This window comes from Pholcus phalangioides, unplaced genomic scaffold, assembly GCF_987345545.1.
Source record: "Pholcus phalangioides strain wild (caught in Gottingen) unplaced genomic scaffold, Ppha-v1.0 ptg000008l_1, whole genome shotgun sequence".
Taxonomy (NCBI): Eukaryota; Metazoa; Arthropoda; class Arachnida; order Araneae; family Pholcidae; genus Pholcus; species Pholcus phalangioides.
Window position 1 is genome coordinate 11435479 of NW_028301601.1, and position 21815 is coordinate 11457293.

Below are 21815 nucleotides of genomic sequence, written 5' to 3' on the forward strand. Positions count from 1 at the left end.
ACCTACCAATGTGTTTAAGACATGTACAATGAATTTACTAATGTATGCCTTTACAATGGTTTGCCACTTCTTTAATCCTGTCAGTATATGTATAATAGTTTATTCATTTATAATGGTTTGTCACTTTTTCAATCCTCCCAGTAATTGAAGAAAACCTGGGCAGCGCAGGGTATATAGCTAGTCAAAAATAAATGTCAAAAAAAAATCCAAAAAAAAAAAAATCTTAGGGACACTTCTTTACCTGCTAAAAAATTAAATATAGTCAGCAGTGAATTTTGTTCAAAATTTATGGTGAAAAAAATTCATTTAAGTTTAACCATGTTAAGAGATTGGCAAATCAAAAGAGGTATTTTGCCCATTTCAGCACTTAACTTAATATATACGCTTGACACTTACAACATATTCCATCTATTTCGGCAGCTAATTTTGAACTTGGACAAGCACTAATACTCTGAATAATTTTTTTTTGTCAATTGCATTTTTATTTGTTTTTTTCATTTGTGTTTCTCGCTCCTTTTTTGCGCCAATTTTTATGGAGAGAACAAATTTCTAATTTATGTTGATCTTGCTGCAGCACAAGAGGCATTCTTAAAGCAGTCTTTGGATGAAACATTACTGCAGCTTGATGTTGCAACCAAGAAATTTAGATTTATTTTATTTTTTCTCCCCCTTAACTTATGATCAAACCTTCCTTCTGGTTACTTAACGCCAGGAGAAAGACCCTTTTACATGTTTTTCCAACACCGATTAAAAACTAAGCATGTTGAAAACATGTGCTTTTCAGAAATAATAGAAGTCTCTAAATTCTCTCTCATGAGGTAAATTGAAAATAATTTTCTAATTACGCTATATATCTCACAAAAAAAGAAGACAGAAGGATATTTAATATAAAAACGCTGGCCTCTTTTTTTCCCTAAATAAACCTAATTTGTGAAGTAATTCACAATTCTAATTGATTTGAAACTAGGTTCAAGTGATGGTTACTTTCTTCTTAACCTTTTGAACATAAAATCTGATTTATTTCAGGGGGGGGGGGGCTAAACAAAGTGATAGAACGATAGATTTGGCCATCTTTTTCTGTCATTTTCTTACATTTCACAGGGAGGCACCAGACCTCCCAAACCCCCCCCCCCTCTACGGCCTTGCTTGAACCAGTGTTTCCCAAAAAAGCTGGGGAATTTTTTTTCATTTTTGGCTATAAACTATCGACATGGTACTCTTTGAAAATGAAAAAAAAATTCAAGGACTATTCAAGCACTTTTCCAGGCAAAATTTAAAAATTCAAGGACATTCATATTGCAACTAGCTATAATACCCAGCGTTGCCCAGGTTTTCTTCAATCAGGCTTCTTTGGATCGCGTGATATCTCCCTCTTTCTTTGAGGGATATGCAAACCGTGTCTAAGTTCACCAATATGGAGACTTCCTGCGTGACTCATGAAAGAAACAAATCTAGATTTAAAGAAACGTAAATAAATAAATAAATAAATATATATATATATATATATATATTTTAAAGGGTGCTTAGGTATTTTGATCCCCCCCCCCCTTTTGAACTTCAAGTTATTGATCTGCCTCTTTCAGCTTCCAAAAATGCTTAATAAAAGCTGTGGAATTTTTTCGATGTACTTTTTACGGGCCCATAATTCATTTTAAAACAACCTAAACTATATGAATTTATGCAGTTGAATATTAAAAGCCAATACGGAGACATTAATTTTCATGATTGAGAAGATATAAATAAAAAGTTGAAATCAATGTTATTGCATGGATATCCAACTCAAAAGTAGGTCCGGCAATTACTTCATATTTAATCTCTTGGGCTTCGTATTTCTCTCAGCGAACTCAATATTTCAAAAATCAAGTTTTAATACAATTTTTACAATTATTGATGCGACAGAAAACCCCACCAAATTTCCGCATTTCTACATTAAAATCGGCAATTTTAAGACTGATTTCTATGAGAATCACCCTTTTCCTGACCATCAAAGCGATGCTGATGATGATTACAACGTCATTCAAAAAACCTCATTACTGGGAGTATTGAAAATGTGGCCAACCATTATAAAGGCATAAATATTATACATATACTGACAGCATTGAAGAAATGACAAACCATTGTAAAGGCATATACACGTCTTAAACGCATTGCTGGGAACCACGGTAACCAAAGTAAGCGTTCGGAAAGTGATTGTTGAGGCCCAAAAACCATTTTTGCCCGACAGTTTTTTGCCCATTTGGGCCATTTGCCCTACTCTGACGAAATTTTAAAGTAGCCTATCGTTCAAGTCGGGTCCCATTTGGTATTTATGCAAAATTTTGCGACGATCGATCTAAAATTGTAGATTTGTATAGAGAACACACACACGCGCACACGTTTTACACAGACAGAAAATCAATTTTATATATATATATATGGATTGATAAGAATCCAGATTTTTTAATCAGGATTATTATCAATTAAAATGAAATTAATTTGATTTTTTTAAATTTATGTTACACATTTACTCATTTTAATTGTTAGTTTGAAATTCTAATTTATTAGAGATAAGTAATAGATAATAAGATAAGTAAATTAAAGATAAGTAATTTTTAAAAATATTAGGCCTATAGTTCTAATTTCAGCTTGTAGACAATATTAAGTTCTAAAGGTCATGCTTTAAAAAAAAATATAAAAAAATTGCAGTTGTATCAAAAGACATTCAGCAAAAATCATTTTGTTTGAAACGGTATTAAAATGTGTTTTTGTTAAAAATATCAGAAAGCACTCTTAGTCATATTATGTAGGGTGATCACATGAACCACATATCCCAGGACATATCCGTATTTCCATGTAAAAAAGTTCCATCCGGACTTTTTTCATAAAAATGTATAGTTTTTTCCCGAATTATCAACACAAAGCCATTTAAATTTTTATTTTTTTACTCAAATTAAGTATAACAATTATTTCTCCAACTTTATAAATTATATTATGATAATTATGACTTTAAAGCTGTATTTTCATTTCACACATTTGTCACGTTAACGCTATTTTTCCCCCCATAGAATTCATTTAAATCTATACTGCTTCAATGAAATGGTGCTTTATTTTCTGCCAACTTTGGCATCATTTTTGGTGGCAATTGGCGGTTTTGCCATATTTCTATCAAGGAAATACAATCAGCTTACATTTAAGCAACAGAAATTCATTAATATATTTTAATTCAATAGTTCAAAATATTTTGAAGCAATATCTTAAGCGCAGCGTTTTGCAGCCAGATTTCATGCAACATCTTTTTAAGCACAGAAATACCTCAGGTATACGTGACTATATTGTGCTGTCTTAAACATTGTCTTGTAACTCATCGTTGTTGCTCCACTCATTTTCATACCAGTGGAATATGGTTGGGGGGGGGGGGGGGGGGAGAAACAAAAACTGATGGAGGAATTTCAGGCAAAAAATATTTTCAAGCACTTATAAACACTTGAAAATGGTTATTATTTTTTTCAAGGGCTGTAGCGATTTTTTAAGGACTTTTAAAAGACTTGAAAATTAACTTTATTTGTTTCAAGGATTTTCAAGGACTGTACGAACCCTGATAGATAAAAAATATTTAAAATTATAAAAAAGATGAAATATGAAAGTATACTGGTCTTAAAAATATATATTATTGAAAAAAAATGTATTTTTGTTTTAAGGTAAGAAAGTTGTTTTAAAATTTGAAAAATGAAATTGGTACAGCCATAACAAGGATATTTCCTTAAGAAAATTAAAATTTGTTCGAGTAAATTCAAAAAAAATCTATTGCTGAATTATAGAGTGGCAACTTGTCAGAAACTGGAAGACAAATAAAAAGTGCTGAAAAATTTCTATGGCAAACATATTAAACGTAAATTGCAGTGGGACATGATTTAGGCTGATTTTTGAGTCACCCATATATACAACTAGCTGTAATAACCGGCGCTGCCCGGTTTTTCTTCAGTTACTGAAAGGATCGAAAAAGTGACAAAACATTATAAATGAAAAAAAATATTATACATAATACTGGCAGCATTAAAGAAGTGACAAACCATTTGAAAGGCATGTACATGTCTGAAACACATTGTTAGGGAACCACGGTAACCAAAGTAAACATTTCAAAAGTGATTGTTGAGGCAGAGAAACCATTGTTCCTCAACAGTTCTTTTGCCCATTTCGTGCATTTGCCCAGCTCTGACAAACTTTTAAAGTAGCCTATCAGTCAAGCCGGGTCCCGTTTGGTATATATATGCAAAATTTAGAGACGATCGATCTAAAATTGTAGATTTGTATAGAGAACACACACACAGAAAATCAATTTTATATATATAGATGTTGACAATTTTAGGTACTTAAAGTAATATTCTTACTGGAAATAACATTGCAACCAAATATAAATTGAAGGCCTCAGCAACATGAAAAATGATATGGCTCTGAATTGGGCAGCATAACAAAAGTAGCGAATAGATGGCTTTTTCTCAGCCCAAGATATCAAGAAAAAATATTTTCTGGATATTATGCCGAGGTGAACTCGGAAAGAAAAGTCATCTTGTCTCCGCCGGGACTTGAACTCTTTTTTTATTTCATGCAGTGTGGTGTGAGGCGCTGAAATAGAGACACATTAGTAGCCTCTCTTAACTTCAGGAAATGCCCCCCAGGTGGGACTCTTCCAGAGCTCATCTCAGCATAATATCTAGAAAATATTTGTTTCTTTGATATCTTGAGCTGAGAAAAAGCCACCTATCTCTCTTTCTAAACCGTCCCACCTGGTGGCCATTTCCTGAAGTTGAGAGAGGCTACTAATGTCTCTACTCAAGTGCCTCATGTCACAGTGCATGAAATAAGAAAGGCAGGTCGTATCTCAAGTGGTGTAGATGGTAGGATGCTTGCTCAGTATGCAAGAGGGTCTGGGTTTGAGTTCCGCCAGAGACAAGATTATTTCTCTTTCCAAGTTCACCGCAGCATAATATCCAGAAAATATGTGTTTCCCCAAAATTAGCAAATGCTCATTATCAGTGCTGATTGGATATGAAAGCTGATGAAACTAGTTTCCCCCATCACTCCTTAAGGCTCATTTACATGCGTTAAATATGATTAAATAGTTAACTAAATTTCAAGTTGTCAAGTACTTCCCAACGTATGCAGATGATAAGGGCTGTTTATATGGGTTTAGTTAATAAGTGATTTAGTGGTTAAGTAGAATAGTCTGATATTTTTTTTGATTAAGTAGACGTGATGCACATGCACTAGTGGCTATGGTCTAGTATTATTTAATGAGCATTTACCAGGACTGGGTTTTTGCCGGAAAAATTGAATTTTTGCCAGAACAGTGGCAAAAAGTGGAAAAAACGGGAAAAAAATTGGTAAAAATGGAGAAACTGCAAAAATAGAAGAAAAGTGAAAACAGAAATTTAAACCATAAATATAATGGATGTTATGTAATTATCGTTGGAACTACAATTTTTATGGATACAGTTTTCCACTATTTGTATTTTCTTCCATATCTCTATCAATATTGTTGAAGTCAATAATATTAATAGTATCAATTGGGGAACTTTTTTGTGTAAGTGGTGTGTATTTCGAGCAAAACTGTTTGAACATGGTTTTAACAACAATAATGGAAATTAGTATTAACCCCCCCTTAACAATAATGGAAAAATGCTCTACACGCCAAAAAAAACCAACTTCGATTTTCATTTTCAGTTGTCCTTTTAGAGCGCTTTTACATGCTTTCACCCTGGCTGTAATAGCTTCCTTACCTTGCATATAGCAAAATTTTCAACATTTTGCCACCTCTTTTTATATAATTCTTGGAAATAGTTTTTACATAATCTAATATTAATATAGCAAGCTATTGTAACGTTTGCTTTTTAATTTAAGAGATGTCAAACGGGAAAAAAAGTTTTTGACAAAAATCTTAGCATGATAGTTGAAAATTAAAATACAGTGGGCTTTGCCGAACGATGGTGACCTATTACCAATTTAATACTTCAGAATGCAACTTAATAGCACTAACTACACTGACCCTTATCAAAACTAATGAAATGAAAAGGAATTTTCTACACTCTGACTTCCGTGTTACAATTCATGTTTGGTTTCATCAGGAAAAGACATGGGCTTTATTAAGAACTTCTTTTCCTTGGCAAAAACATGTCTTTCATTCTTATTTATCGCCAATATTTTCGTCTATTTGAAAGGAAAACAGCTGATTACAGAAGTAAAAAAAAAGTTCAAATTTTGAATTGTTTTAATTTTTTGCTACTGGAAAAAATATGGAAAAAAAAACCTATTTTTGCTATGATTTTTACAGCGATTTTTTTCACTGGCAAAAACTTGCCAACCCTGGCATTTACTAAATCACTTAAACATGAGGACACTTTTTTTGAGCACTTAAAAACTTACTACTTAATCACTTAACTCGTGTAAATGGGCCTTATGTGCAACAATGTCTAATACTATGATTCAGGCCATTTTATGAGAAATTCAAACTGGTGGGCCATAGCCTACGAGTGAATATTTTTCCTCTTCAATGGTGGGCCAAAAACCTCAACAGTTAACGTGTTAAAAAAATGGCTTGGTATGATTTAGTAGACAGGAATTAATAAATGCAATTAATTTTGCATTCACCTTCAATCGAGGGAGTGTTTTCAAACTTTGGATTTATACTAAGATATATTGCGAGTGTGAATAAATGAGTAAAATTACTTATACAGTTGAACCTCGCTATAGTAAACCCGGGATATAGTGAACTTTTTCAGTGGTCTGAACAGAACATCTATTTAAATAATATTATTTTAAACACTTATGCAAGGAAGAGACAGAATTGCAGACCACGAAGATGAAAACCTACCAATCGCTATATGGCTGGAAAAGCATGGTGTAAATCTTTTTCTTAGAGATGAAATCGAACACTTCGAATCTTGTGATAATGAGGTGTGTACTTCAGATATTCCTACCGATGATGACATCGTATCCAAAGTAAAGTAAAAGAATGATGCTGATGAAGAAGATTCCTTTCCCTCAGAAGAAGAAAGTGCATCTTCAATCTCTGAAGTAAAAGCGGCTGTAAGCATTCTGAATACATTTCTACGGAAAATGTGGACATGTAGGGTGCCACTGTGGTGGTCGAGTGGTTATAGTGACGGACTCGCGATGCGAGGATCCGGGTTCGAACCCCACAGTGGTGGTCGGCTGAAGTTGGTTTTCTGTGGTTTCCAACTTCAAGGCGCAAATGCGAGCCGATCTCCCCGTTAAAAAGTCTCGCCACAGAGAGCAACAGTCCTACAACGATAAATCATTCAATCATAACACTTCACTCATAGTTAGAAAAAAAAAAACTGGTGGCAGATGGCAGCACGACACATAACAAGCATTACACAGGAACAAACTTCACGTCAGGTTTCACTACACGTACACACACATTCCCGCATGTACCGATTCGTTGGGGGGTTCCGCGGGGGGTTGTGGGCGGGGTGCATGTGTGGTGTAGCAGTAGTAGGTAGGGCTCGTAGGTAGGGTAAAAAAGGGCTCGGGGATCCATGATGTTCTTAAGTCAGCCACCTCGTTGGGCAATTTGCCTGTTGTGGCGTTGTATTTGTATTTGTATTTGTATAAAAAACTTTGGACTCTTCTGTAATCATTCATAAGAAAATTGATGAACTTTGCTTAAAATTGAAATGTCAATTGGAAATAACAAATTTTTTCCATAGGATGTAAAAATAAAAGTAATACTACTTCAAAATTTTTCCTTTCTAATATGTCTATTTAAGTGATTAATAATTTATTAGTAAATTGTGTGTTATCGCAGTGAATGTTTCCAACAAAATCACCATCAAATGCTAAGAAATATCAATGTTTAAACAAGTTTGGATACAGTGAACTTTAAATTTGGTCAGCAAACAGTTCACTATAACAGGATTCGACTGTATATTGCTCTTATGAGATGCTAAGCAGTAATTTAGTTTTTCTACAGAATAAAATCTTCTGCAAACAAAAAAAAAATTAGAATACAAAAATTAATATTTTGTTCTTAATAATTATAATAAACTAATATTTCAAACTGCAGTCTGTATAAAAAAATGTTTATGGTTGTTCAACATTTCTACTCGACAAAAAAAATTATTTTAACACATTGATCATAGGTTTTTGATGGTTTGAGCCAGTTTTTGACACTTGTCACAGTCCTGGTTCCCAGCAAAATCAACTCGATCATTTCCCTTACCAAAACTCGGGAAGCCAGAAATATAATACAAAATCTTTACATTCAATCAAAATTTTTAATTTTTTTTAACGTCCACAAAACATTTCCCTGACCATTTTTCATTTCCTTGACTTTCTAGGTAGAAGGGAACCTTGTTTTATTATTTTGCCAGGAGGCAAAAGAGTCTTGGAGCAAAGATGTTTTCTTTCTCTACCCTCAGTTTTTTTTTTCTTTCAGGAGCATTCATTGCAAACAATTAAAATGGAGACCCAAAATGGAATAAACAATCAATAACAATGGAGCAAACAATTCCTAAAATAGATGTTGCTCTTTTTTTCTTCCAGAACGGTTTTTCAGACTGTCTTTTTCTATCTTCCCTGATTGGAGGCAAATTGGGTTTTGATATTCTGGGAATTTCAACATAGATTTGTCAAAGAGCTTAAATGTGTGAAAGAAAAAAAAAAGACACAAACGTCTTATATCCATGTTTCACAGTGAAAAAAATTTTCCCAGAAAAAAAATAAAAATAATTCCAGAAACCTGAAAAGGAGGACAAATGGGTGAATTTTCAAAAATAAAGGAGGACTCTTGAAATGACATTAAAAAAAAAAAGAGGATGACTGGTAACCTTATCCATGACCCTTGCTGCAAGGCCCCCACCTCAAAGTTTGACCCTGCATCTCAGCACCAATTAATGAGGAATAAATAGGCCTATGATCATATTTTTTCCCATGATTTTGGCAGCCAAAAGAAATTTAAACAAAAACAGTGAAACCGTGCTACAACCCCCAAAGCAGAATGTGACAAAATCTGTGACGTACGTTGCAGAACAATTAGCGCTACTGCAGAACAATTCGGAAGAATTTTAAGAAAAAGTGCAAAAAACATTATTACATGTATGGGGATTTTTACCGCAGAACATTTCCAGTCAGCCGAGGGCTCGTCGCAGAACAGTGCTAAACATTCTGCTTTGGGGGCTACAACGATACTCAATATAATGATAAATCCCTTTACAACAATATTTTTTCAAATCGTTTTGTTTGGATTTGCCAGTCTGGTTTTCCTGGCCAGTCAACTTTTTGGATGTTACAGTCTAATGTTAAACTCCTCTCGATGCAATGATATTCTTTACTCACCCCCCTTCCCCTATAACAATATTATTTACATTTCACTCAAAATCACCTTAGATATGTTTTTAAAAATTCCTCCTCAGTGTTTGTTTTTCGAGGGTGTTTAACCACTTAACAGTTTCGTTTTTTGACATATTGTCAAAAAATAAGCACATTTTTGATAAACAATTTTGTATTTAAATCGATTGCATAACTTTAAATCCTTAGTTAAAGCTGTTCCAAATATTGTATTTATTAATTTATGCTAATTTTTAATTACAGCAAAAAAATACAGCATTTTTACTTAAAGTTGGCTCTTTTCTGACATAAATTTACAGAAATTTATGTCAGAAAAGAGCATGAATTTTTTAATACTTGCATTTATATTTCATTTAAAAACTCGGCTTTTGTATAGTAAATTTTAAAATATAGAGATAAGTAGAGTCCTATATCACAATCGGGACAAAAATATCTGGTTTACACTAGTTTTACGATCCAAACTTTATGACTATAGCCATCTATTAGAGAAATATAATCTATTATCTAAAAAAGACAAAACAGGATTGGCGTAGAAAAATATGCTGCCCGAGTGGTGTACAGGCAAATCAGAAAAAGATTCTTTCGCAGCACCCAAAGGTGTTCGGGCAAAACTGTTAAGTGGTTAATAACATCAGTATCTTATACCATCTACTGTCTGAAAGTGCTAATGGAGTTTATCATGAAACTACTTTCGGTGCAGTACAAAAAAGTGCTGTGCAATAAACAGCTCTACAGTGTGGAACAACTAACTGAATTTCATTAACCCTAGACTGTACAGGTCAGGGTTAAGTAATCTTGAACTTCATTAACTGTTACCTGCATGTCTAAGAGACAGTTTTGTTTAGGTATCACAAGCTTAGATTTTCTTTTAGGTATAATTCTAGGGTTAATCAATTACAACTTTTTTGTTGTGAATAAATGTTTACAAATGCATTTTATGGTGGGTGCCAATAATGCCAATTTAGAAGAGATGCCAACAACAGCATAAATTTGGCGAGGACTAATGATAATGCTACCCCCTCAATATAACGATAACCTCTCTATACCAATACTTTTTCTTGGACAGCAGGGTGTCATTATATTCACAGACTAATCAATCTTTGACTGTAGTCGTAATTTCCCTCCCCACCTAATTCATGCTTTGTCTAGAGGTCTCTCGTGCCCAAGTCAGGATAGTGACGGATTAATGTAATTTTGTGCGTGGGCAGGGATGGTTGATTGGAAGATGCCACAAACTGGGAGCGGGTCCTGGGGGTATGGGACACCCCCCATGACCCCCACAAAGGTGGAACTGGCAGGGCTCTAGTCCTGTGGCCTGGGATGAACCTCGTCATTTCTGTTTTTCACACTATAAATTAACTATACAGGGGACCGTAAAAAGTCTGATCAGAAGCCCACCAGAGGATCTGATCTAGGGGCCCCACTCTAGGATATGGGGGCCATACCCCCCCCCCCAGAGAACATTTTATTATTTTTACTCTCAGGAGAGGGTTTTAATGTCAATGAATCAGGACGAATCAAAAAGAATAGGCCTATGACCATAATTTTATCAGTGTTTTTCATACATGGCCCTTAAAGTCATTCAGATCTTTACACAGCCAGTAAGATCATAAGCGAAAAATATGCTCTTTCCCCCCCCCCCTCCCCGCCCACAAGCAAATTTTCTCATCATCAACAATGAATAAATTCTTCTTATTTCTTTTAAAAAGCAATATCTTAATTTATCTTGAAACTATAATTTAAAAAAAAAAAAACCACAATCTTAGAAACCACAATAACATCAAATTAATAGACACGAAAATTCAAAACACAGCGACTGTAATATCAAAAACATCAAATTGTTTTGAAATAATTACTTCACAGAACAACAATAACGAAACGCCAAATTATAAATAATAATAATAATAATAACCCTAAAACTAATAATCGCCACTAATAATTACGGGTGCAATGTTTACATTCAACACAAAAACACGGACTTGAATCGATACCCAGCTCCGGAATGAGTGGAGGGAGGGGAAAAAAAATGAACGCGTAATCCACCAAATACGTCATCGATATTATATCCCTCCACCCACGGAGGTAAAAAAAAAAAAATAACGATAACAGATAACCGTACGGATAATATATAAACAAATATCCAATCAACGCACGAAAAAAAAAGCAGACGACAGCTAAGCCTAAAAATAAGCGGACGACATTATACTCACAGCATGATCGAAATATCCACATGCAGTCTCGAAAACGTTTCTGAATGGGAGTGCATCAAACATAAAGTAATCTTAAAATTCATCTTAAAACACACACATTTGGAAATGAATTCAACTCCCCTCCCGACTGATGAATGCAAACCATCGAGCACAGCACACACAAATGATGTAATTATATATTATTTTCTTCTCAAAAACAAAAAAATAACAACAAAAAAAATTGAGGGGGGGAAAAAAAAAACCACCACACAAGTTGGCTTCACTGTTGTACACACACACACAATCTCTCCAAAGGTGTTTACAACGCAGTGATTCGTCAGTTCCCCTGTTACTAATGCTTCTCTCTCTCTCGCTGGGTCTCTTTTTTTTTCTTCTTATTCTGCTGTCACTGGTTTAGTTCCCTCGAAAGAATCAACCGCATCACAATCCTCCATTGAAGTGAATCCAGAAAAGAATTTCCATTTATTGAAGCGGTCGTCTGGTGTTTTTTTTTCCCCCTTCTTTCAAAATCGGATATTCCTGGATAAAAAACCACAACACAATAACAAGAAGGAAGAGGATGTGGCCATCTATCTCCAGCTCTCTCTTCTCTACTGTAGTAATATAGGGCAGACACTGCATTAACTGGAAAGCAAACACGGATGTGCCATAAATATCGACTGGCTCTTTGTGGGAAAAGGGTATGCCAGCCCACATCCCCCCTTTTTTCCTACTTCCGCTTTTCCTGTTTCTCCTGGAATGACCATATGACCCGTACTTTACGGGACAGTCTCGTTGTGACCATATGAACAGGGACGACACTGGAAATTTTTATAAGGGGGGGGGGGACAAACTTTGTTTTGAAGTTCCCTCCCCTATAACATTTTATAACATTTGATAATTTTGCAAAATAATGTACTCGTTTTTTCCCTAAAATTTGCCGCCCCCCCCATAACTTGCACCCGAGACGATTGCCCATTTTCCCCCTATCGAGTTTCCGGCTCCGCCTATGACCATGTTCGCGATTCCAGTGGTCTTTCCAGAACAGAGGTCTCAACCTTTTTCCCGTCAAGACGATTTCCTGTGCCCATCATCAAAAGAAGAGCACCCTTACAGCAAGTTTGACATGCGAACAGAGGCGTATTTATGGTTTTCTGCCTACGGATCACGCGAATTTTGCCGCCCTTCTCCTATTCTAGGTATTCTAGGTATTTTCTTGACTATACTTTTCTCCCTCGAATTCGACGCACTGTGCTATACCCGCTTGGCCTCCATCCACTCCTGCAAGGACACCGTCCCAAGTTGTCGCCTGACGTCAATAAAAACTTTTTTGGAAGTCATAAAATGTCTCAAACATGACGTGATAAAATGGTCCTTATGTCCATTTTGGAAACGTCAAAAATTACGTCAAAAAATAACCATTTGCAAATAGTTAGACTTTCAGAAGTTAGATGGCGCTATTCGGAGAGACGGGGGGGGGAAGTATCACTTTCTGAGGCAGGTCGGATTGTCCCTATGTATCTCACGCCATGCCTTTACCGATCGCGCTATCATAGCAGTAACCAGCTGGTGTTATTTAATGAGGACTTTAAAAGTATTGATTAATTATATTACAATTACCGTTTAATCTCTTGCTGAGTTTAGCCGATGGCAGTTATTTTTTTCGTTTTATTTTATTTTTTTATCCATGAAAAATATAGTAATATAATTATAAATATAATTATTTGCGTTATTTATTATTATCGAAAAAAAAAGTTTTTAAAAAATTCATTTTTTTTAGCTCAATGAATTCGTTGCATCTTTTTGAATTTTTGACAGATTTCACAGATCTTCTGATCGTCCGTAAAAAACATGATATGGATGCAATTATAATTTATATAACGTACGTTGATAAATTTATATGAACAATTGCTCATTGAAAAATTTTGCATTTCCATTCAAAACAAAATCGCAATTAAAAGTACTTCATTTATCTTGTGACAACCAGTAACGAATAGGCCTAGGGTAATTTTGAAACGCCCTCTGAAGGTTCATTAACAAACATTTTGGATAATTTTGATATTTTCATCCGGAACAGAATTTTTCAGTTGGAAAGAAATTCGTGATTTTTATGACGCAAAATCGTTTACGCCATAAAAAATCACGTCATTTCATGACCTTCATGGCTAATAAGGTCATGAAATGACCTGATATTTCATTTGGGTCATCAAGAATCACGTTATTTCCTGACCTTTATTGTTCGTGGTCTTTAAATGACTTTGAAATGGCGTGATTTTTTTTTTGACTGACGTCATTCAGAGAAAATGACCAAATTTTCACGTCATATTTGACGTCAGGCGACTACTTGGGGTGTTTCCAAGTCATTCTTTTGATCACTCCAACGCTCAAACTCTCTTTAAGTCATTCACATGCTTGCAGCTTGCACACTGTGTTGGTCACTTGCACACATTTTAGTTTAAGTCACTCTTTTGATTGCTTCACTATCATGGTTCTTTGCCGGGTAACTCTTTTGATCATTTACACGTTCACACGTGCTCTAAGTCATTCTTTAGTTCATTCACATGCTTGCATGCACTGTAGGTCACTCTTTTGGTCATGGACATGCTTGCATGCACTGTAGGTCACTCTTTTGGTCATGGACATGCTTGCATATGCTCTAGGTCACTGACCTGGTCTCTCGTTCTGTAGGTCATTTCTTGGTCATTTAAATGGTTGCACGCACTGTAGGTCACGCTTTTGGTAATTCACATGCTTGCATACGATCTAGGTCACTCCACTGACCTGGTTCCTCACTCTATAGTCATTATTTTGGTCATTTACATGTAAATGCATGCAAAACTATGATCTAGCACATAGTTTCCCAACCTTTTTTGTTCCGTCGCCTAATTCTTCAGAAATTTTTTTCTGCCATCGCCCTCCAACGCAATCTAACCTATAGAATCCTATGTTATCCTCGTAGCTTCTACTGCCCCCTGGAACATTCGATCGCCCCCTAGGGGGCGTTAACGCCCACGTTGGGAATAACTGGTATTTTGTGCATTTCTGAAAAACGTTTTCGCGATTCCTGTGGTTTTCCTATTACAATTTTTATATTCTCGTCTACTTCCTAGGATAGGATTTTTTTAATAATAAAAGAAAAAGAGTGTCCTAGATATAGGCAGTGTCCATCCCAGAAGGGGCAGAGCCCGGGTCGTGTCTGGTTTGACAGATAGGCAGTGTCCCACATTGCTTATTCTGATTATTTTCGTGAAAACGACACTCGTGCATAATAAATTGAAATTAAATTTTTCGTACTATAAAATGCTGTGATGGGGATCATGGGAACAAAATTGCACGTAAGTGAATGTTTGGAATCCATATCAAAATGAAGATCGATCTGAAGTTGGCTTCTTGGCTACTAAGGAGGGGGAAAATGGTGGAGGACAGACGGAGAATAAGAACGGATGAGTATACGAACTTTGAAACTAGCTTTGGGGTGGAATGTACAGGGTGGTCAAAAAGTCCGTAAAAATTTCAAAAATTCATGAAAACCGGAAAAATAACCGAAATAAAAAACGGTTTGCAGGGTTAGCATCGCTAAGTCACGGGAATTTGTTTGATAGGAAAAAAAAAACACAAACAGCTGATAGGTGGCACTGACGTACACAAGTCAAAGAAAAGATACGCAAATAACGAACAGAATGCCTCTAAATCGTTTATTACAGCCGTATGTGTTCCACATGACCACCACCACAGGGCATAACACATTGCAGGTGAGTCACAAATCCAGCAACGGCAGAATGCAGCAGGTCCACATACACGGTTTACAACGTTGAACTGGTTGGGGATTAGGAGCACAAGTTCATTAGCATATTTCCACCGAAGTCGCTCGTTCCAGCGCCACCTATCGGATGTGTAAACCCTGCAAACCGTTTTTTATTTCGGTTATTTTTCCAGTTTTTATTTATTTTTAAGTTTCCACTGACCTTTTGCCAACCCTGTATTTTAGAAGTGGTGCGAGAGCTCATGAAATGTCGCTGAGCGGTTCGAAATTGTCGTTGATAGACAAGCGGTAACAAAGTGTATGCTGAAGTTGAAGCGCGAGCCCATCATTTCTAATCGGAACGAATGCGAATTTATCACAAAATGACCTACAAAAATGACCGTCTATGGGGTTCGGTTTATTGTAAAATTTAAACGAACGTTTTTCCAATTTTTAAATCATGTGCTTTCCATTGGTTTCCATGGGGCTCGAATTCTTGTGAAATTTGAGCGAACGTTCTCCAACAAATGTAGTCGGTCGGTGCAAGTTCAATTTTGGGCGCCCGCCGCAACATTGGGAATGGGTGGGTACAATATGTCTGGGTAGCCCCGGCAGATGCCGCCAGAGTTGCCCGAGTGTGCTTGCGTTGCCTATATTTGCGGCAGTACTACGCGTTGGTTTTGGGTTCGGGCACGATGTATTTGATGTCATACTCTTTGTCATTTTCTGTTCTACGTATTCGTGCCAAATTTTTCTTATTCTGGATGTACTTTGCACTCATATATCGCGACGATTTACAAAAATCTAGAAATGTTCACACTTTTTAAATTTACAGCCTTGTATATTTTTAAGTGTTTAAAATATAAACTCAAACCTCAGTGAATCAAGTGCTGCGTGGAAGAGTATATGTGCTATAACTCATTTTGAGGTTAGAGCAATAATAATAAAAATGAATAAAAAAATTCGGGCAAGAATGCGTAGAACAGAAAATGACGAAGAGTATGACATCAAAAACACTGGACCTTAACACCAAACATAGCTCCCGCTCTGTCCCTTGCAAAAAAAACACTGGGCCCGAACTCAAAACCAACGCGCAGTACTGCCGCTAATACGACGTACAGGCAACACAAGACACGCTCGGGAAACTCTGGTGACATCTGACGGGGCTGTATCAAGTGGATTTCGTCCAATGAAAATTTTTTTTTTAATTATAGGAAGTCCGTTCAAATACAAGTAGCCGAGCCCCACGGAAAAAAAATTTTAAAGTTGGAAAACGTTCGCTCAACTTTTACAAGAAATCGAGCCTAACGGAAACCAATGGAAGAATAATTAAAAATTGGAAAACGTTCGCTCAAATTTCAAAAGAAACTGATTAACCAATGGAAAGATTAAAATTTTGAAAAGGCTCGCCCAATTTTCACAAGAAACCGAGCCCCACGGAAACCAATGGAAATGGGATTCAAAAGTTGGAGAACGTTCGGCCAAATTTCACGAGAGCCGAGCCCCTCGGAGACCAATGGAAATGGGATACAGAAGTTGGAAAACGTTCGCTCAAATTTCACTGGAAACTGAGCCCCACGGAAACCAATGGAAAATAATTCAAAAGTTTGAAAAGGTTCACTCAAATTTTACGAGACCCGAGCCCCACGGAGACCAATGGAAATGGGATTCGAAAGTTGGAGAACGTTCTGTCAAATTTCACGAGAAACCGAGCCTCAGGGAATCCAATGGAAAAGGGATTGAGAAGTTTGAAAAAGTTCGCTCAAATTTCACAAGAAACCGAGCCCCACGAAGACCAATGGAAATCTATACAAAAGTTTGAAAAGGTTCACTCAAATTTCACAAGAAACCGAGCCCCACGGAAACCAATGGAAAGTATTGAAAATTTGAAAACGTTCGCTCACATTTCGCAATCTCCAATGAAGTGCAATTATAATTAGGAAGCCGAGCCTCATCAAAATCTCTGCACAAACGTACTTTCTCGGACCTTTATTCTCCTTTGCATCTCTGGACAGTCACTTTCATGCCTTCGTTACTGTTTTTCCGTTACCGACTTTTGTAAACCTGTTAAAAAAATGCGCATTCGTTCCGATTATTATGAATGACGGGTCGCACTTCGTTAGCGCTTGTCTAACACCGGCAACTTCAAATCGCTCGGCACCATTTCACGAGCGCACACTCCTTTTCAAGTACAATCTATTGCCTACCCCAGTATTAGTTTCAAAGTTCGTATCCTCATCCATTCTTATTCTCTGTCTCTCCTCCACCATTCTCCCCTCCTTAGTAGCCGAGAAGCCAACTTCAGACCGATCTTCATTTTGATATGGATTCTAAACTTACGTGAAATTTTGTTCCGATGATTCCCATCACAGCATTCTATAGTACGAAAAATTTCATTTAAATTTATTATGCACGATTGACGTTTTCTCGGAAATAACCAGACTGGGCAGTGTGCCACTCTCCCCCCCCCCAAAAAAAAGTTTCCGTTATTACTGTGGTCTTCCTGATACGATCTTTGTAATTCTTGTGAAAACCAAATAGTATAAAATTTGTACCTTTCTAAAAATTGTTTTCGCGATTAACGTGGTCTCTGTGGAACATTTTTTAAATTTTCGTGTACCATCTAGAATATGTCGTTATGTAGAGCTAAGCCCTGCGGTTGAAGGCTATAGAACTATCTTTAGCCAAAACCACACGATGGACATTAAGAGGGATAGCACTTCCCCTCCCCTCCTCCCAGACCAAGTATCATACTGAGCAGGACTGCAGCGCATGATTTACAAAATAATCCACTTTTCGAGTAGGTCAGGGGTGCACCAATGAGGTACTATCTAGAACATGGCATTGTATACCCCTTAGCGGTGGCCCAGGGGTGCACCAGACGTACCATTCTAGAATATAGGACCTTTTCCTTTCCAAATAAAGTTTTCGCGATTCCTGTGGTCTTCCTAGAACATGAGTATAGTAATTTTCGTGGATCGCCTGGATTAGATTTTTACCTTTACACATTCATTCATTGCCTTTACATAAACATTTTCGTGATTTCCGTTGTCTTCCTAGAACGTAATTCTCGTCAACCGACTAGGATAAGATTTGCACCCTGGGCCGCAACTACATGCTTGGTCAGCCGGAGCAAGCACGCATTTTGGTGCCCCTCGTAATGTTGAAGGAGAGGTTAAAGGTAAAATTTACACCCCTCTAGTCCAACCGTCGCGTTGTGAGACAGGTTAGTTTTACCCTACTGTTGACAGGCCGGGGTTCTCCGGATCGATACAGTGGGGTGAGGTTTCAGCTTGGTGCACGCAGCACTAAGCCCTGGGGTCAGCGACTTTAGCTCTATAGCTATAGCCAAAAACCATGCGACGCACATTAAGAGGGTTGGCACCCCCCCCCCTCGAATCAGAGTCTTGCCGACTCTCGATTCGGGGAATTATTTCCCGTCTTGCCCGCCAGTCTAAATGAGTGCTGAGCGGGATGACGACGTCCGATTTACTAATTATCCTGTATGGCGAAAAGGCTGGGTCAGGGGTGTGTGAAGCCCCCTTTAGTCCGGCGTCCAGAGCACCAGACTTGCCTGCACCCCCCCCCCACCTCCACTTGCGGCCCTGTTTGCACCTCTATAAAAAATCGTTTTCGCGATTACCGTGATCTTCCTGTTTTTACTTATGTACAGTGCAATCCGACAGAACTTTTTTTTTTCTTTACAAATAAAGTTTTCGTGATTTTTGTGGTCTTCCTAGAACAATATTCAAAATTTTTGTGGACCTTAGAATGTGACTTCTGCCTTCCCAAAAACATTTTCGTCATTCCCTAGGTCTTCATAGAACTTAATTCCTCGTGAATCGTGAACTGCCAAGGAGATTGATTTGCACCTTTCTAGAAAAAAAAAAATTTCGCGATTCCCGTGGTCTTCCTAGAACACGATAATCGTAAACTCGTGAACCTCCGAGGATGAGATATTTGTGTTCCCGCGACGATTCCCGTTGACTTCCTAGAGCATTTTTTTCATTGTGTACCCTCCCGGATAGAATTTTTTTCCTTTCAAAAAAAGCTTTCGCGATTATCATGGTCTTCCTAGAACAATTTTAGTAATTCTCGTGGACCACCTAGTATGATATTTGTGCCTTTCTAAAAAAACGCTTTCGGGATTTTCGTGGTATTCCGGAATATATTTAATTTTGAATCCTGTGTACGTTCTAGGAAATTTTTTTGCCTTTCTAGACTTTTTCACGATTCCTGTGGTCTTTCTATCAGAATTTTTTTATATTCTCGTGCACCTTTTTAGGATAGGATTTTTTAATTAAAAAAATTTTCGCGATGCCCGTTGTCTTGTTAGAACAATTGTTTTTACTTCACGTTGACCACGTGGGATAAGATTTTTGCCTTTCCAAAAAAAAAAGCTTGCGATTCGTGTGGTCTTCCTAGAATACATCGTAATTTTTGTATACTGCCTATTACAAGATTTTTTGCCTTTTGAGAAAAAAAAAAAAAAGTGATCGTGATTACCGTGGTCTTCCGAACACAATTTTTTTCATTCTCGTGTACGTTTTGGATGCGGTTTTTTCTATCCAAAAAAACGCGATTCCCATGGTGTCACTAGAACAATCTTCGTAATTCTTGTGACCCCCGCGCTCACCTGAGTTTGAGATTTGTGGCCTTCTACAAAAATTGTTTTCGTGATTACCGTGGTCTTCCCGGAACTTCTTTTTATTTTCGTTTGTACCATTCTAGAATGTGGGACCTTTTGCCTTTCCAAATAGTTTTCGTTATTCCCGGAGTCTCCCTGGAACATAATTCTCGTGTGGCATCTATGATAGATTTTTCTTTCCAAATAAAGTTTTCGTAATTACCGTGATCTTCGTAGGATGTCATTCTCGTGAACCGACTAAGATAAGATTCGCACCTGTTACTGTGGTCACCCGCATGTAACTCCAAGTTAAAAGGACAGGAGACCAGACAGTTCGGAGGTGCAGGAAATAAGAACAAGATTGCATGTCGACAAATCAAATAACTTCATACGTAGTCAAGAATAACGCGCCGATTGAAGCCCTTGTCGCGAGGCGTTCCATGTTTTCCTTGATGAGGGGCGATGTTCCCGCCTTGTAAAATTGTTCTCTCATATCCACAATAGAGGTTCTTAGGAGGGGGGGGGTGTCTCGGGGCACCGTGCAACGGCGCCGGCAGAGCCTTGTCGCGGGTGCCGCCCTGACTTTGTCGAGCGGCGATGTGCCCGGGGAATGGGGGTTTGGGGTATGGGATGTGGTTATGCTGCTTGGGGGTTGGTGGGGAGGGGGGGCCCGTAACTAGATGTACCCGGGGCAAGCGCGCATTTTGACGCCCCCCTTGTAGGAGAGGTTTCAGAATGAAATTTTCGCCCTCTCGGGTCCAGCGTCCGGGGCACGAGACCCGTCTGCTTTCCTCTAGTTGCGGCTGTGGGCGGGGTTGTCCCAGGGGCTGTTGGTTGGGTGTGCTTTCCCGGCCGGCTTGCCGGTTTGTGTTTTCTCCGGCACTCCCACGATCTCACGATCAATGAGCTTATATCGCAAAAGCGACAAAGCCTGGTCGTGCTCGATTTCAAACTAAACTAAACTGTGGTGTTTCTAAACAATTTTTTTTGTTAGAACATAATTTTCGTAATTCTCGTGGATCACGTAGAACATTTTTGTCTTTGGGGTCATTCAAGTATTACGTCAGCATCGATGGGGTGGGGGGGGGGTTTCCGATTTGCTGACTTTTGATGACAGGGGGGTGGGGGTGGATAATGCTTACATCATCAACCACCGTTTATGAAAATATGTAATATTCTTTATGGCATCTTACTCGGTACGCCAAAAACGAGAAAAATCTTTCGCTAGTTTGTGGGCACGTGAACTAACATTCTTCCTATTGATAAGTCCCGAACAGAGCCACTTTAATGATCTCTAAATGTTTCATGGATCCTTCAAGTGCTCTGAAAATGTTTCCAGGCCGCTTAAGTGTTCTGGAACTGTGCAACGCATCATCCAAGTAATCCGTAACTATGCCGGGGATCACTTAAGTAATCTGGGAATGTTCCGCGGGTAACTTGAGTGATGTAGAACCCCACCGAGGGTCCGCTTAAGTGCTCTAAATTTGTGCCACATGTCACTCAAGGGATCTCTAAATGTGCCACGGATCGTTTAAGTGTTCTGGAACTGTGTCGCGGGTTACTTAAGTGATCTTTGAATATGTCACGGACCTACTTCAGTGATCTTTGAATGTGCCACGGACCTACTTGAATGATCTTTGAATGTGCCACGGACCTACTTGAGTGATCTTTGAATGTGCCACGGACCTACTTGAGTGATCTTTGAATGTGCCATGGACCTACTTGAGTGATCTGAAAATGTGCCACGGGCCACTTAAATGCTCTGGAATTGTGCCACGGGTCACTTAAGCGATCTGTAAGTGTGCCGCTTAGTTCGTTTTTACAAAATCAGTTTGAAATGACGGGCCACATCAAGGGCTAGATTTGGTCCACGGGTCATGGGTTTAGCATATATGCCTTAGAGGAAATTTGG

General features: G+C 37.7%; 1 protein-coding gene across 3 annotated transcripts in view; it reads right to left on the minus strand.

The window, feature by feature from the left end:
- rho-5 (rhomboid-5) overlaps positions 1–12139 on the minus strand; it is a 46496-nt gene extending 34357 nt beyond the window's left edge. For 2 of the 3 annotated variants that reach the window (XM_089234169.1, XM_089234168.1), the window contains exon 1: positions 11556–12139. In XM_089234169.1, coding sequence (XP_089090295.1) covers positions 11556–11618 — 63 coding nt within the window. In that variant the 5' untranslated portion in view covers positions 11619–12139. Of the gene's footprint in view, positions 1–11257; positions 11345–11555 lie in introns of those variants that run through there. The other variant, XM_089234170.1, reaches the window with a different exon arrangement.
- Positions 12140–21815: the final 9676 nt, after the last annotated feature.